This window comes from Clarias gariepinus, chromosome 20 (genome assembly GCF_024256425.1).
Source record: "Clarias gariepinus isolate MV-2021 ecotype Netherlands chromosome 20, CGAR_prim_01v2, whole genome shotgun sequence".
In the NCBI taxonomy this organism is placed as follows: Eukaryota; Metazoa; Chordata; class Actinopteri; order Siluriformes; family Clariidae; genus Clarias; species Clarias gariepinus.
This window is the reverse complement of record NC_071119.1, coordinates 12,531,070-12,546,286: the sequence shown is the minus strand read 5'-3', so window position 1 is coordinate 12,546,286 and position 15,217 is coordinate 12,531,070. Positions and strand designations below refer to the sequence as shown.

Below are 15,217 nucleotides of genomic sequence, written 5' to 3'. Positions count from 1 at the left end.
ATTAATTGATATCTCTTCAGACAGGACAACGACAAACACCACATACTCAGCAGAATCAAAGACCTCATTGGTAGTTATTGCAGCAACTTGTAATATGTGTAAAACTTGCTTCTCTGGAGTGGTTTCATCAAGGTGGCACAAGATGAGAAAGATTGGATAATCATGAATGTTCATCCGATCCTCTCAGCCAGAGTAGAGAGTGCCCAACAATAATTCTGCCATACATCTGCAGGAAGCCTACGACTGGTTGATGGACCTCGACGAGCAGTTTAATTTCCTGTAGCACATTGCGGTCACCAGCTTAAGATCAGACCTCCTGATGTCTGAATGCACCAACCAAGTTGTCCCGCTGGCTAACAACCCTTTTTGTCAAGTTTGCTTGGATGAGGTCATTGAAGGCAATCTTGCCACGTATAGGAGGCTGGTCAAGATGGTGCTCCCTGAATGGAGTTTGTAATGAGATACGAAGTATGATCTCTGGCCAGAGCATACCGTGCATTTGGGCATCAAATTGCAGAGATAGTAAAGAGCATCCATGATACCAAGTGCAGCAGAAAGAGCCTCTACTGTTCCTCAAAAAGGGAGAACCTAAGTAAAAAAGTAGTTTGCAAGTCATCTGTATACAAGCTGAGGTTTGATCGCTCTCATCTGGGTCACCTGGCCTGGTGGGGAGTGGATGAAGATGTGTCCAGAAGCTTCAGAAGATGCTCACCAAAACTCAAACAAGAGTATAACTATTTATTAAGATAGATCCGGTGGTAAAAGCTGAAGTACAAGTAAAGGTAGAAATTACATACTGCACTGATTTTAGTCGGTGATGTTAAGTCCGCGTCTCTTTCATCAAGCAAGTAAGGAACGTGGAAATACAGTGCCTGAGGCTAAATAACAACAACTTTATTCCTAATCTCTTAAATATTAATGTTAATCTCTAGCTTTCACAGTACTGCCAGATAATATAAAGTAGCAGACGAGAGATTACAGTTAAAGGTATTAGGACTCATCAGTGCTGTCACAACTGTTAACGTTTAGCTTTGTTAGGGATTTAGATCTCGAGTCCTGGAGTTGTCTGAATATAAAAAGTCACATTTTAGAGAAATGTGGTGAAACTCAGTAATAGTACAGATATTTGACTTAAATGTCAGACTTAAAGAATGAATCAGTGATGTTGAAAAATGACTGGTGAGCAAAAGTGTAACAAAAACAATACCTCTCTTCTTCAGAAGTCTCCAACCCAAGCTTCAGCAGCCCCCGTCCCCCAACAGCCCCCCCCCAACACCCAAGATGCATTTCCAAAGCATCAACACTAAAAGAAAAGTGTATTGGATTAGATTCACTGGCTCCTCTTGTATGTGTAATAATTGCTCATTATTTTCAGTTACCTTAAATTATTGTTAATTATTTTTATGTTCTTTTTAATACACAAAACCCCCCAAAGGATTTATTTACAGTAATAAAAAAAGTGCACCATGCAACAAGACAAACTACTGCAGCTCCAGTCTCACACAGTACAGATCTGTTGTTTGTTAGACTCTCACAGCCATTTTAATTGATTGAGGGAAAGCAGCATTAACAAACTGACTCTCGCTTGTTAAGAATTCTGCATGTCTCTTACTAGGAAAAAAAATAATATATTAAGACGCAGCAGCGCACCATCTGGTCCTGCCATCAGGCCAGTCAGTCTAATGGAGTTAAAAATTAGGATTGTCGTACATTTCAAGAGATTCAGCATACCTATAAATAACAATGCGGGAAGCATCATCATATGAAATAACTGTGTAAATATTTTGAGTTCCTTAACTACTCATATAAGATAGTAATACCAATATACAAGGGTAAGTCAAAAATTATCCGCACTCTGGCGGTACTCTTCTGTTTCATTAACTTTTAGAAAACTTTTAGTGGTTTTTAATACACTTTGTCCATTTAACAACAAACTGTTGTATTCCCTCAAAAAAAAATTTTGATGCTACAGTATGCTGTGAGCCATGATTGCACTACTGTTTACATTTCTTCATCAGATGTGACTCTTCTTACTCCTAGGCCTGAGGGCAGCGCAAGATCAGCACTTTAGGGAGGATGCTTAAAACGAGGACTGTCATGCAAGATCACAGTGTTCCTGGGTAGCAGTCCTCCGTGTTTAATCCAAAGTTTAGGCTTTAGCTCTTCAATAAGCGTTTCACTAAAACGAGCATTGTTGATTGGTAACCCGTTTTTCTGATAATGTTCCAATACTGGCCCTTGAGAATCCTAGGAAAGTGATGGTTGAATTTTGGAGGGTTTTTTTTTGTCTGCAATTGAGGAATTGAATGTTTCCGTTCCATATTCTGCAATTTACTTTTAGGCTCGTAGTGATGACCAGTCACCAGTAATGATTCTCTTTAAGAAACTTTCACCTTGAAAAATTAAAAATCCAAAGGATGCATCACACCAAGTGGATCCATCACTTGTTGTGGAGACAATGTTAAGTAGGACCTTTATATAGAGGAACTCTATTAGAACTTTATCTATAATAGAGCTACTCTAACAAAATGTGAATGATCTACAGTATGTCAGTTAATAAAAAAGTTTTGCATTTGAAGTTATAGGAAAATAATCATCTATGGGCTTTTAATAAGGAATTGATTTTATCTTATCATTTGGATTCATACACATTCACATTTCATACAAACGTCCATTTTGGGTAAAGCTGCTTTGCGACAATGACAACTGTTAAAATACAGCGCTATACAAATAAAACTGAATTGAATCTCTATAGCAGTATGCTTTATTGCCCTAATAATAAATACACAATTAAGAAGCAATTAGAACCATTTTTAGCTACATTTTATGTTGTGGAGACAAAAGTTTTCCGTCTGAGTGATATATCACAAAATAACCCAATGTGCAGTATGAATAAATGTAAAGTTAAATTTAAATAAAGTCATGTCCTTAGGTCCTCTATAAGTATCTGGGACATCGTATTATAAACACTGGACATGTGTGTGTGTGTGTGTGTGTCTTTGCCTTTCAGTTCAGCCGTTAGGTTCGAAATACCAAAATCCATAATTTAATGTAACAAGGTGGAGGTGGACTCCATTTAGCTTTCCACTTCCTTCCCTGCGAGAGACGTTCTGTCTAATCCTCCACACCACAAGTAAATCAGGATTATCAAATGGCGAAAATGAAGGGAGAAGAGCGAGAGAGAGCGAGAGAGAGCGAGAGAGAGAGAGAGAGAGTCGGGGGAAGAGAATGAGATTTCTTGAAGCCATCAAGCACAAGCAGCTCATAATGTTAGTTACCTCTTTGAGGTTATGCGACACACACACACACACACACACACACACACACACACACACACACACACACACACACAGTCATCACTCATGTGCTGAGGGTAAAATTTGTCAGCTGGGAATTTGATAAATAGATCTGCAATAAAAAATTCCTTCTCACACACACACACACACACACACACACACACACACACACACACACACACACACACACACACACACACACACACACACACACACACTATCTGAGCACATATTATGAGCCTAAAATATGCCATGGCATTTATGAGTGTGAGGTGAGTGCCAAAATTTTTAAGGCACAAAAAAAAAAGCATAAAGGTCATTATATACATAAATGTAAATGCTGTGTACCGAGGGCAGAGCTGACCTTAAACACACTCACATGTCTCAAACACACACACACACACACACACACATTCACGCGTGCACGCGCAAATCAGTGCTTCTTTTCCTCACCCTGCAGGCTGCGTTAATGGACACTGCATGGACGGATGAATGATTAATCAAATGCTGTGTGTGCGTGTGTGTGTGTGTGCCTTTGTGAGCACACTCTGTGTGTTTTCTATGCTTCAGCTCGTTTTCTAATCCTGCAGATGAAATGGATTTGTTATTTGAACACTCGAAGGCCATGCGGCCGCTGACGAATGAACCGCATTGTTTCTGCTCTGTATAGTTCAGACAGTGCATTAAGGCATGCTGAGTGCTTTTTCCCCTCGTCGCCTGCTCACTAAATAGCAGCGGAGAGCACGTGGACCCCTTTTCTATGGCCATATAATTGTCCGATCTAATTAAATAGCCGATATGTTTTACCTTCACTGCACTTCTTGGTGATTTAAACAGAGCCCCTTTCACTAAAAATAGTGAATTCTATACACGTAGGAGAAATTGAGCTAAGCACGATTAATTTTTTTTGTTTAGCTTTTTCAACATCAACAGTTCAGCCAATATGTAGTGATGAGCAATAAATATCTCTATTCTCTGGTCTTCCTCTCTCTCTCTCTCTCTCTCTCTCTTTCTTCCACCTTTCCTTTCCCATAAATCAAATATTTCATTTTTTCTCTTCTATCCTCCCTCTATTTCATTTCATCCATGCATTTTCTCCTCTTGGGATTCTTCTCAACATCTCCCCATCGTTCCCCTCTCTTTCTGTATCCACGGCCTTTGACTCATATTTTTCCCTTCTTTTTTCCCCCTCTTATTTCTCACTCTCTTTCTCTGTGACACAGAAGACAGATCACAATGAAACCACCTTGCTGGATAAGATCACATGGGTGGGGATTCTGCTCTCACTTGTCTGCCTGCTCATCTGCATCTTCACCTTCTGCTTCTTCCGTGGCCTGCAGAGCGACCGCAACACCATCCACAAGAACCTGTGCATTTCGCTGTTCATCGCGGAGATGCTGTTCCTCGTTGGAATCTACCGATCGGACCAGCCTGTGAGACATGCACACACACACACACATACACACACACATACACAAATGCATGGATGAAATGAAAATGGGGTCAGGGGTAGCTCATTGGTTAAGGCATTAGTTGAGACTATGGTTTGGAAGGTCCCAGGTTCAAATCCCACAACCACCAAGTTGTCCCTGTTGAGTAAGGCCCTTAACTCCTTAACTGCTCAGATGTACATATAGTAAGATAAAAATGTGGATGTTATCACTCTGGATAAGGAAATCTGCTAAATGTAAATATACACAAACTTTTAATTAGTGACCTCCCAAGTGCGGTAAAGCCTTGCATGTTCTCCCTGTGCTTGGTGGGTTTCCTCTCACAATCCAAAGACATGTAAGGTAGGTTACATTAACTGCCGTTCCCAAATTGCCTGGAGTGTGTGAATGTTGATCAAATGTCCCACCATGATAGTAAAAATGGAAGTAAATCCAATGGCCACCATTAGCCTCCACGGTCACTAGTTGGACTACAGAGGTCGATAGATGGATGGATGGATGGATGGATGGATGGATGGACCTGTGCAAGTAATAAAACACTACAAACAAAATTGAACATAACCATGCATCAAGTGACCTCAATCAAATAATCTTAGGTGCACAACAAAAAGGCACCTTTAGCAGCAGTAGTAGTTTATAATACAATTACCCTACTCTTATTATACCACTGCTTCATTGATGTGTTCAAACATCCTAACATTCTCCCACAGCATCTCAATAGCAGCAGTTACCGCTGTAGCCTTAAGCACCTTGGGGTCTGTGTGCATGGACTTTGTGTGTTCTCCCTGTGCTTGGTGGGTTTCCTCCGGGTACTTCAGTTTCCTCCCACAGTCCAGAGACAGGCAGAATATGTTAATTGGAATTCCCAAATTGCCTGTTTGACTGTATGAGTGAGCGCTCTTGTGCCCTGCCATGGATTCACATCCGTCCAGGGTGTACCCGACCTTGTACACCAAGAACTTTGACTTGTCCGTTTTTTTCCCTCTTCTTTAGCCATTCAGTCGGTTTTCCGATGTGCTTGGGATAATTATCTTGTGGCCCCAATTTTGGCCTAACTTAAATTACTGGACATTCCTCACATTTGTCTTAAGAATATTCTGGAGTTCAGCATTGTCTTAATGATGGCAAATTTCCAAACCTTTACAAAACCTGGCTGGATCAATGTACAGACAAAACCTTTATAGATTTTTTTTTGACAAGTGGGTATGACGTGTTTGTGGTGACATCCGATGGTTGTTTTTTGCCAAATATATCACTGTACATAACGACCAAACATCTTTATTTTGGTCCCATCAGCCTTCTTCCAGAACCCCTGTGTTTATTTCTCAGTGTAAAATGTTACATTTCAGTTTTTTGGAGATGGCCTTATAACCCTTTTCAGATTAATGAGCACTAACAGTTGTTTGTGTGGGCCTGATGTCAAGGCTCATCTCTTTTCTTCTTGAAGGAATTGTATAGGTACAGCTCGGAGTGTTCCAGAGCACCAAGGCACTTTTATGAATGTTTTATAAAAAAGTTAAACTTTTATAAATGCAGATCTATTACCTTTGTTTAATTATCAGCTATTAAGTTTGGATTATGTGAAACATCCAACAAACAAGCACCTGTAGAACTTTCTTAACTGATGGAAGGAGCGAATTCATGTTATAGAATATTGATTATCACCTTTTGAGGGTACAATCAGCCATAACATTAAAACCATAAACATTAAGCCCAATATTGTGTAGGTTACCCTTGTGCCATTAAAACAGTTCTCGATCCTCGAGGAAAGACTCCACAAGACCACTGGGGCGGTTAGCAGTAATTGCAGGGTGGGGACTTCATGGGTCAGATTATTTTTGTCCGGCACATCCTATGGATTTTCCATCAGATCAACAACCTTGAACTCTTGCCTGCTAAGCCGCATACACAGCAGGCTTTGATGCACTGAGTGTTCTAATAACTTTCTATCATGGCCAGCATTACAATTTTTAAGGAATTTGTCCTACATTGGATTTTCAGTGGGATCGGACCAGACAGGTTAGGCTTCGGTCCCCACAGGCATAAATATGAGCATTGGGTGCCCCGATCCTGTAACCTGTTTACTGATATTTAATTAATAATCAGCGTTAATGTTATGTGGTGACAATATTATGGAGGGTTTATGTGCAATATGACTGTTAATTCCAATTTTGCATATTAATAGACATGCAATGTGGATCCATTAAATATTACTTTTACAGAACATTTGCATTAATATTAATACATATTATTTGATAACAGATTACTTATAACTGTTGATTGTGTTTTCTTCTCCAATCCACCATACGGGAATTAATGTGAAATTAAGTATGGTATCATTCTGAGCGAAATTCTTAACTTAAATGTAAAAATTTCATTCCCTTGCTGCCATCACTGGCTTGCCTATTACAGAGAAACGAATAAAGCTAAAAATGTATGTACTTTTAAAATTAATATTTCCAAAATTCATAGTTCTCTTGCATCAATGCCTATTGTTAAAAGTGCTTTTTAATTAAAAAATAATAATTGTAATTGTAGAAACAGTGCATAGAGCACATTTCAGCTAAGAGAATAGAGCCACTATAAGTCTGCTGCTGTATTATTACTTGGGTGCGCATATTAATGATGACTTGTGACCAGATGTACTTAAGTGTTATTATAAGTTATTATAAATTATTAATAATTCCTTAGCAATAAAAGAAATGCTAAGAATAACGGTCTGCTGTTGAATTATATTTTTACATTAAAACAATAAAAAAAACTATAGTGATTTGACACTTTTAAAAATATTTACTCTTATGGTCATGAATAAAAAAGACCCTTTTCCTGAAAGAAAGTTGCAGTTTGCTAATTCTGACAGCTGTAATGTGTCTTTTTTCATGCCTGTTATGAGCCGTTATTAAACTTTCATTCATAATGGTATATAAGTACAGGCTTCGAAGTGTTCCCTTTTCTATTAACGTTATTAGATTGATAAATAGTGACATATTCCGAAGTTACTCTGCCGGCGATGGTCTTAATTGTATCAGCGAATTGCGTGTATCCATTTTTAGAGGTGGGTGGGAAACACACACACCCACACACCCCGGCATATACACCCGCCATCCTGTAAGTGGTTGGGATTGGCGCCTGGCTGTCGTTAATTACCAAAATGGAGTGGCTCTCTGACCTCCTGTTAATAACGGAAAAGCTGCTCACGTCCACAGAGAGAGCGTGTGTGAGGGAAATAATGTGGAAAATCCATTGAGAAAACTCATTTAAGTGAGACCTGCTTTAAAATTGTAATCAGGACATGAATTATGTACCAACAGCATCATAGTAGGTGATCATGTGTGTGCGTGTGTGGTGCGTTATCTAAATTTACCTGTATAAATATTTAATGAGTTGAATTGGCTGCATCCACATGTTGATATGGCTGATATATACATTAACCATATATATAATGTCTGTTTCTTTACATACATTTTCACTGCCTTTGAGCTCTGCTGCACTGTTAAATAGGTTCATTATCTAAACACATGCATACAGTAAGAGTAATAATAGAATAATAGAATATTATATAGAATTTGCTTTTTTCGCCATCAAAATGAAACGTTTTCCATATGTGTGTGTATTTTTTTTGCAGATTGCTTGTGCAGTGTTTGCCGCTCTGCTTCACTTCTTCTTCTTGGCCGCATTCACATGGATGTTTCTGGAAGGTGTGCAGCTCTACATCATGCTGGTGGAAGTCTTTGAGAGCGAGTACTCTCGGACCAAGTATTTCTACCTCACCGGCTACGGTGTACCCGCGCTCATCGTGGCTGTTTCAGCTGCTGTTGACTATCGCAGCTACGGCACGAACCATGTGTGAGTACACACACCGGCCTTTAATATAACAGTCACACTCGAAAACCAATGACAATCTTATTTTACAAACCTTTACATTTTAACCTCCAAAAAGTAAAACTAGTCACATGAAAAACATGTTTTATTTTTATTGATCACACTTTAAATGTCCAGTTTCAGTAATGCACATTTCAGTAACTGAAATTTACTGAAAACATACTCTTACACATATTCAAGGTCCAAACTTCCAATCACATGTCACATTCTAATCTTAGTAAAAATAGTACTTTAAATCTTCAAAATTAGTAAAAAAAAAAAAAGAAAAAAAACTATGAATTTTTAATTTAGTAGCACTCATGTTTCAAAATTTCAAATTCATTCAAATAATTTAAATTTACAAATTGAGCAACAATTGCACTTTACATTTTTTACTTCAGTAACAATAAAACATACGTTAAATTTCCAAATTCATTTAAATAAATAAATAAATAATGCTTTAAATTTCCATAAATAAATAAATAAATAATGCTTTAAATTTCCATAAATAAATAATGCTTTATATTTCCATAAATAAATAAATAAATAATGCTTTAAATTTCCATATTTAACAACATTCACATTAGTGTTGGGTTGTTCATGAATAATTCTTTGTTTTCGAACAAATATTTAACGTGACTCAGACTCCCATAGACGCTATGAGGTGCAATAGATTCAAAAGAACGAACGACTCAGACTAGAATATATGAGAGGTGACCTGCACATTGTGTTTATCATATCCTTAGCTGCATTGTAATATTTTCATTACTGGAACTATAGCCAAAATTTGTGTATGTAGACATGTTGGGGGTCTGTTTATTGAAAATGTAACATTTTATTTTATTTCTGATCAAAAGAACGAAATGAACTAAATGACTTAAAAAAACTTAAATCAATCTTCATCTCTAATTCACATTTTAAAAATACAAATTGAGTAACAATCACACTTTTAATATTCAGGTTCTGTGTAAAATAACACTTAAAATTTCTTAATTCAGTAACAATCACACTTTAAATCACCAAATGCAGTAAATATAATCCTTCAAATTTCCAAATTCAGTAATAACCCTATTTAAAAACTCTAAATTCAATACCAATAAGACTTTAAATCTCCGAACTGTGTGTAATATCCATACTACAAAATAATAAATTCAGAATTCTGACCTACTGTAATACAGTCTAAATCTCCAAAGTCAGGTACAATCTATTTCCGATTTCAAATTCAGTAACAAAATATGTATTTTTTAAATCAGCAACAATCAAATTGAAATGTCCAAAATCACTAATGATCACAGTCCAAAGAAAAAAATACACTAGCTCTTTTTTTAGCTTCACTTTTACAAATTTATAAACAAAATTACTCAAAACTCAAAATTTCCAATATTCCTAAAATTTATTTTAAATGTTAAAATTTAGTAAAAATCACTCTCAAAAACTCCATATTCAGTAACATTGTCCAAATTCGGTAAGAATAACAATCTGAATTTACAAGTTCACCAATAATAAAACTTTTTTAAAGTGCAGTGCTGGTATCATTAGCAGAATTGCTGTTTTCAGACACAGCGGGACATATTTTTAGTCCCCAGCACAGACACTGCATGCTGACTGATAATGCCTGCGAGGGTGGTGCAATACACTGAACAGTGAACAATTTTCCATTGGTTCATTTGACAAGTCGAATCAATATCCCACTACCAGACCATCACTTTGCATACAAGTCTGAGTTGTTGCACATGTTTATTAAAAGTTTTAACTAGTTTAAGTGCTTTCAGCGGCAGACAAGTCGACACTGCTGTCACATATCTTCTAGCTGACACATACTCTCTCTAAAACATGTGGTTTACAGTAAAGGACAGGGTGTCCATGCCTGGTATTTTGCATACCAGAGTAAAACTTTCAATTTGCTTATGGTACATACAAATGTAGCCTGCAAACTAATAAGAGTGTCTGGTCCATTGTGAACATGCCAGGTTGGTCTTTTTAGAATGCTCAGCGGCCGTGTCTGCTGTTCACTTCACTTCGTGCTCTACTTATGTTGCAGTTAGGGCAAGGCTCTTTAAGTGCTTGTCGAAGATGCTTTGATCCCAGACAATTTGGGCATTGATCATTGTCCATTATCCAACTCTGTCGGGGGCTGGCAGAACAAACAACTCGACATCCTGAACTGAAATACAAATGATTGAGGTGCAACAATTCACAACGAGTTGTGAATTTATAAAAATATGAAATTACACATCGAAACCCTGACACAAACAATGTCTGTTCTACCTCGGTCTTCTAAGGACACACTCGACAATGGAAAGGATAGCAATAAATCACAGAACGACGGTGACTAAACTTGAACAAGAATTTATTGTACGCCCGTCAGCCATAACATTAAAACATAAAACATGCCCAATATTGTGTAGGTTCCTGTTGTGCCACCTGGGCGGTTCTGGTGCCTCAGGATGTGAATGCACTATGAAGACCTCTGTAAGCAGAAGATCCTTTGGATGCTGTGGGTTGTGCAGCAGGGCCTTCATGGTTCAGACTTGTTTGTCTGGCACACTTCATTGATGCTCGGTCAGATTGAAATCTGGGGAAACTGGAATTCCTTTCCTGTTAAGCCGCGTATGCGGCAGGCAGTGATACCTTGGGTGTTCCGCTACCTTGCTACCGTGCAAGCCAGCGTTGACTTTTTTCTTTCCAGCAGCTTGTGCTAGATTGTCTTTTCTGTGGGACCAGACTAGACCTTTAAGCATAGATGAGCCTTGGATGACAATAGTCCTGATAACAATGGATTGATAATCAGTGTTATACAGTACAGTTGACTGATTGTTCTCTCGCGTAAGTCACATACTAAAATGATTGACACATAAGGGATGCATTACTTGCTTTAATAATGTAGATGTACTATTAACATCAGTATAAAATCAAGGATCAGATACAGTAGCTACAGCCAAGTATAGAACGGGGTCACAGGGGATAAAAAACAACTTTACTTGTGAAAAACAAGTATTTGAGGTTTATGGACAGTAAGAGGGAGGGTGTAATAATATCATCAGCTGTGCAGTCGGATACCTTTGACTGGAAGTGGCAATCACGAAACCCCAGAGGTAATACATTTGCTTTGACTCAGCGGTTTATTCTCACACCCTTCATTAACTGGCTTTGTGTGGAGAGTAGGTAATATTCCGAAAATAAAAATTACGAAACCGAGGTGATATTTCACAAATTGTCTCAAAGCATATAATTAAAAGTGAGCAGGACAGTGCTTTTTTATTTTCAAAGCGAGAAATTAATGACAGGTTAAAACACTGGGCTAGAGCTCGGATCAGAAAAGAGACACACGAGTCATCTCAAATGAGAAACGAATCCATTCACTTGTAGAGTGTTGTGATTAGATGTTGTATTATTATGTACTTTTCCTTGAATTTTTTTCCTGCATGTTGTATGAATCTTTTTTTTATAAATTAGCATGGCCTTAGCATGATTACATCATGTTTCATGACTATCACTGGGCACCATGATGTCACATGCTGTACGTATTCTATTCATAATTTCCCGTATTCTATTATGAAAGATTTTTTTTTTTTAATCCAGTGCTTTTTTTTTTTTTTGACAATGATGAACTAAGCTCTGGTGCATGCTTTTTTTTCTCTCCCTTCTTGAGAATTGGTGATGTCATCGAGTAGGACACTGGAAACATGATCAGCTTGGTAAATGATGAAATAAACGACAAAAGTACTGTCTGCGTCGCTTTGTCCTGCTGTACATCATTTGTACGCCCTGTTGGAGACTATAAAGTATTTATAATCTCATTTGGCTTCTGCATTCATTTCCATACAGACTCTGCTCCTGGGTAATGGGTAATGCATGCTTAGTTGTTCAACCGGTCCGGGCCCCACACACACACACCCACATACAGTACACTTGCACACACACACACACACACACACACTGGGCTTTAGAGGTGATCTAAAGGAGATGAAGAGTTTAATAATTCACTTACAGGCTGTCAGTCATTCGTTTATGCTCCGAAACAATCCGCGCACCACGAGACATTCCAGAAGGTTCTAACGACATTCCAGTCATCAAACCAAGATGAACAGGAGCGTATGAGATTACCTCATTTAGGCTGCCGAGGTATTTCTGGCTCACCGTGCCTAACGCTGTCTTTGTCTATCCTCCTCCTCCTCTTCTTCTTCTTCTCTCTCTCTCTCTGTCTCTCGTTCCCTGTCTGCCTTCTACAGGTGCTGGCTGCGGTTAGACACCTACTTCATCTGGAGTTTCATTGGCCCTGCTACGCTCATTATAATGGTGCACCCACACACATACCCACACGGAATTCTACATTTACATGCAAACATGCACACATGCACATAGTCACACTGGGACAACACTTAATGGTCTTGGAATAAGTAACTCCAAGGAAGCTTCTTCCTTCCTTACCTCCATGACACACACACACACACACACGCACACACGCACGCACACAGACAGGGGGATGCAGATAATGGTCTGCTGAAGACAATTTACCAATTATGTGAAAGTCAGACGGTGTTGGGGTGAACTTTAAAACCCCCACAAGACAGACAATACGCCACTGACAGCTGCACTGCCTAAGAGCAATAGAGAGAGAGAGAGAGAGAGAGATAATTAAGTCATTTTTTAAATATTTTTGCAAATATTTATATGAATACATTTCTATTATACTTATATGGTGTGTGTGTGTGTGCAGCTAAATGTGATCTTCTTGGGCATCGCACTTTACAAGATGTTCCACCACACTGCTATTCTGAAACCTGACTCCGGTTGCCTGGACAACATCAAGTAAGTGTGTGTGTGTGAGCACTCGCATGTGTATGTGTGTGTGTCTTTGATTCTCGTGTTGTTCGTATTGCTTGCACTCTGACTCATTGTCATTACTCGTCTCTATTTCTTGACCAGACTTACATGTAAAAAAAAAAAAAAACACATTCAACAGAAATAGTGTAGAAGTTTCATCAGATCCCATATGCATAAATTTTTTTTTCCCTTCCAGTTTTTTCGGTCTGTGAGAAACTTTAATGATCTTCCTTAGCACCTTCAGAATCCTTCACATTTGTGTTAAGGGGATCCAGGGCTCTGTGAATAGGATCAGCGGGGTATGGATTGCTGTACACTTGTGCGAGCGCAGCACAGACCTCTCTAGCGTCATTTCTGAATCTGGGTTACATGGCGTGTTTTCGCACTTAGTTATTCCTTTTGATGTTTTGTAATTGGGTGTAAAGTTGGTGGACGGAAATTTTTGTGACCTGATTTCAGGAAACCGAACGAGTTATGATATGGGAAAGGTTCTCAAAAATTCATAGCCGGTGTTTATCTCGTTAACCCTGATGCTGCAGTAGCTTCTGGTGCTGGTTAGTTCCCTTTTTTCTTCACTCAAGACATTGGAGGCACGATGATACGTCAAACTCAATCCATTTGTCTCGTGCTTTTAGCAGTAGACGTTGGTGCGAAGCAAGTTGACGGAAATCCAGATGTAGGTTTATTTTTGGGTCCCTAATGAGCAAACCAGTGGCAGGGAAACTTTGTCTGAGGAAAAAACTAAAAAACTCAGGACCAAAATTGTCTAATAGGAATCCAGTCTATTGCTAAGTAAATAAAATAGGCATTACAATCTTTTTTTACTTTCATTGCTTTGTTTGATTAGATTTGTTTGATTGTCACATTTGATAAAGAATATTTAATAGAGGTGGGATGGTGAAGTAGCAGTTAGTACTGTGGATTCGCAACTCCAGGGTCAGGGTGCGAATCCTGCCTCTGGGCTGCGTGCATGGAGTTTGCATGCTCTCCCTGTGCTTGGTGGGTTTCCTCCCACAGTTCAAAGACTTGCAGATTACAGTAGATTAATTGACGTTCCAGAATTGCCTGTTTTGAGTGTGCAATGAATGTCCATGGCGTACCTTGTCTCCTGGGAGAAGCTTCAGGCTCCCGTGACACCTGCGCAGGATAAACAGTATAGAAGATGAATGCATGAAAAAGAAAATTGACAAAAATATTAAGTTTTTCATTTTTTTTATTGTAAATTTCTTCTTGCAGCCCACCTACAGTACCATCACAGGAAAACATAAACTCGTACAATAGCAGTTGATGCAGCTCATTCTATTATTTTGCATTGATTTTAAAAATAACTATATCTTTTTTTACATCAAGTCCACCAGTTAAACACAACTTAAAATCATAATTTGCCACTCTTTTAACTTGGCTTTTAAGAGGACTTGTTCTGCAAAAATGTACTTTTTTTTATTTTATAGTAGTTAAGCTGGTCTCCAGTATGGTTTTTTTTTTTTTTTTTTTTTTTTCCCTAATGTGACCTCATATAAGAGGATTCCCCTCCTCCATCTTGTTGCTCAGAGCTGCTGTTCTCTGGCAGGGTTCATGGCTTATTTAAGTAGCTTATTCACATAGACACTGAAACAGCATGATTGAAGGAGGAGTGAAACAGAGCTTAAGGTCCGTGGGGTATTTCATCTCAAGGATTAAGACACTCACTTCTAGTGAGCTTTGATTCCTGTGTTCTTAAGAAAAAGTAACCTATGGGACCTAAAATGTTATTTTAATTTTTTATGTAATTTTAAATGATGA

General features: G+C 38.4%; 1 protein-coding gene across 3 annotated transcripts in view; it reads left to right on the top strand.

Moving 5' to 3' along the window:
• adgrl3.1 (adhesion G protein-coupled receptor L3.1) overlaps positions 1 to 15,217 on the top strand; it is a 192,976-nt gene that overhangs the window by 152,301 nt on the left and 25,458 nt on the right. For all 3 annotated transcript variants that reach the window (XM_053479673.1, XM_053479672.1, XM_053479671.1), the window contains exons 15-18: positions 4,520 to 4,729; positions 8,373 to 8,593; positions 12,841 to 12,907; positions 13,329 to 13,420. In XM_053479673.1, coding sequence (XP_053335648.1) covers positions 4,520 to 4,729; positions 8,373 to 8,593; positions 12,841 to 12,907; positions 13,329 to 13,420 — 590 coding nt within the window. The remainder of the gene's footprint in view (positions 1 to 4,519; positions 4,730 to 8,372; positions 8,594 to 12,840; positions 12,908 to 13,328; positions 13,421 to 15,217) is intronic.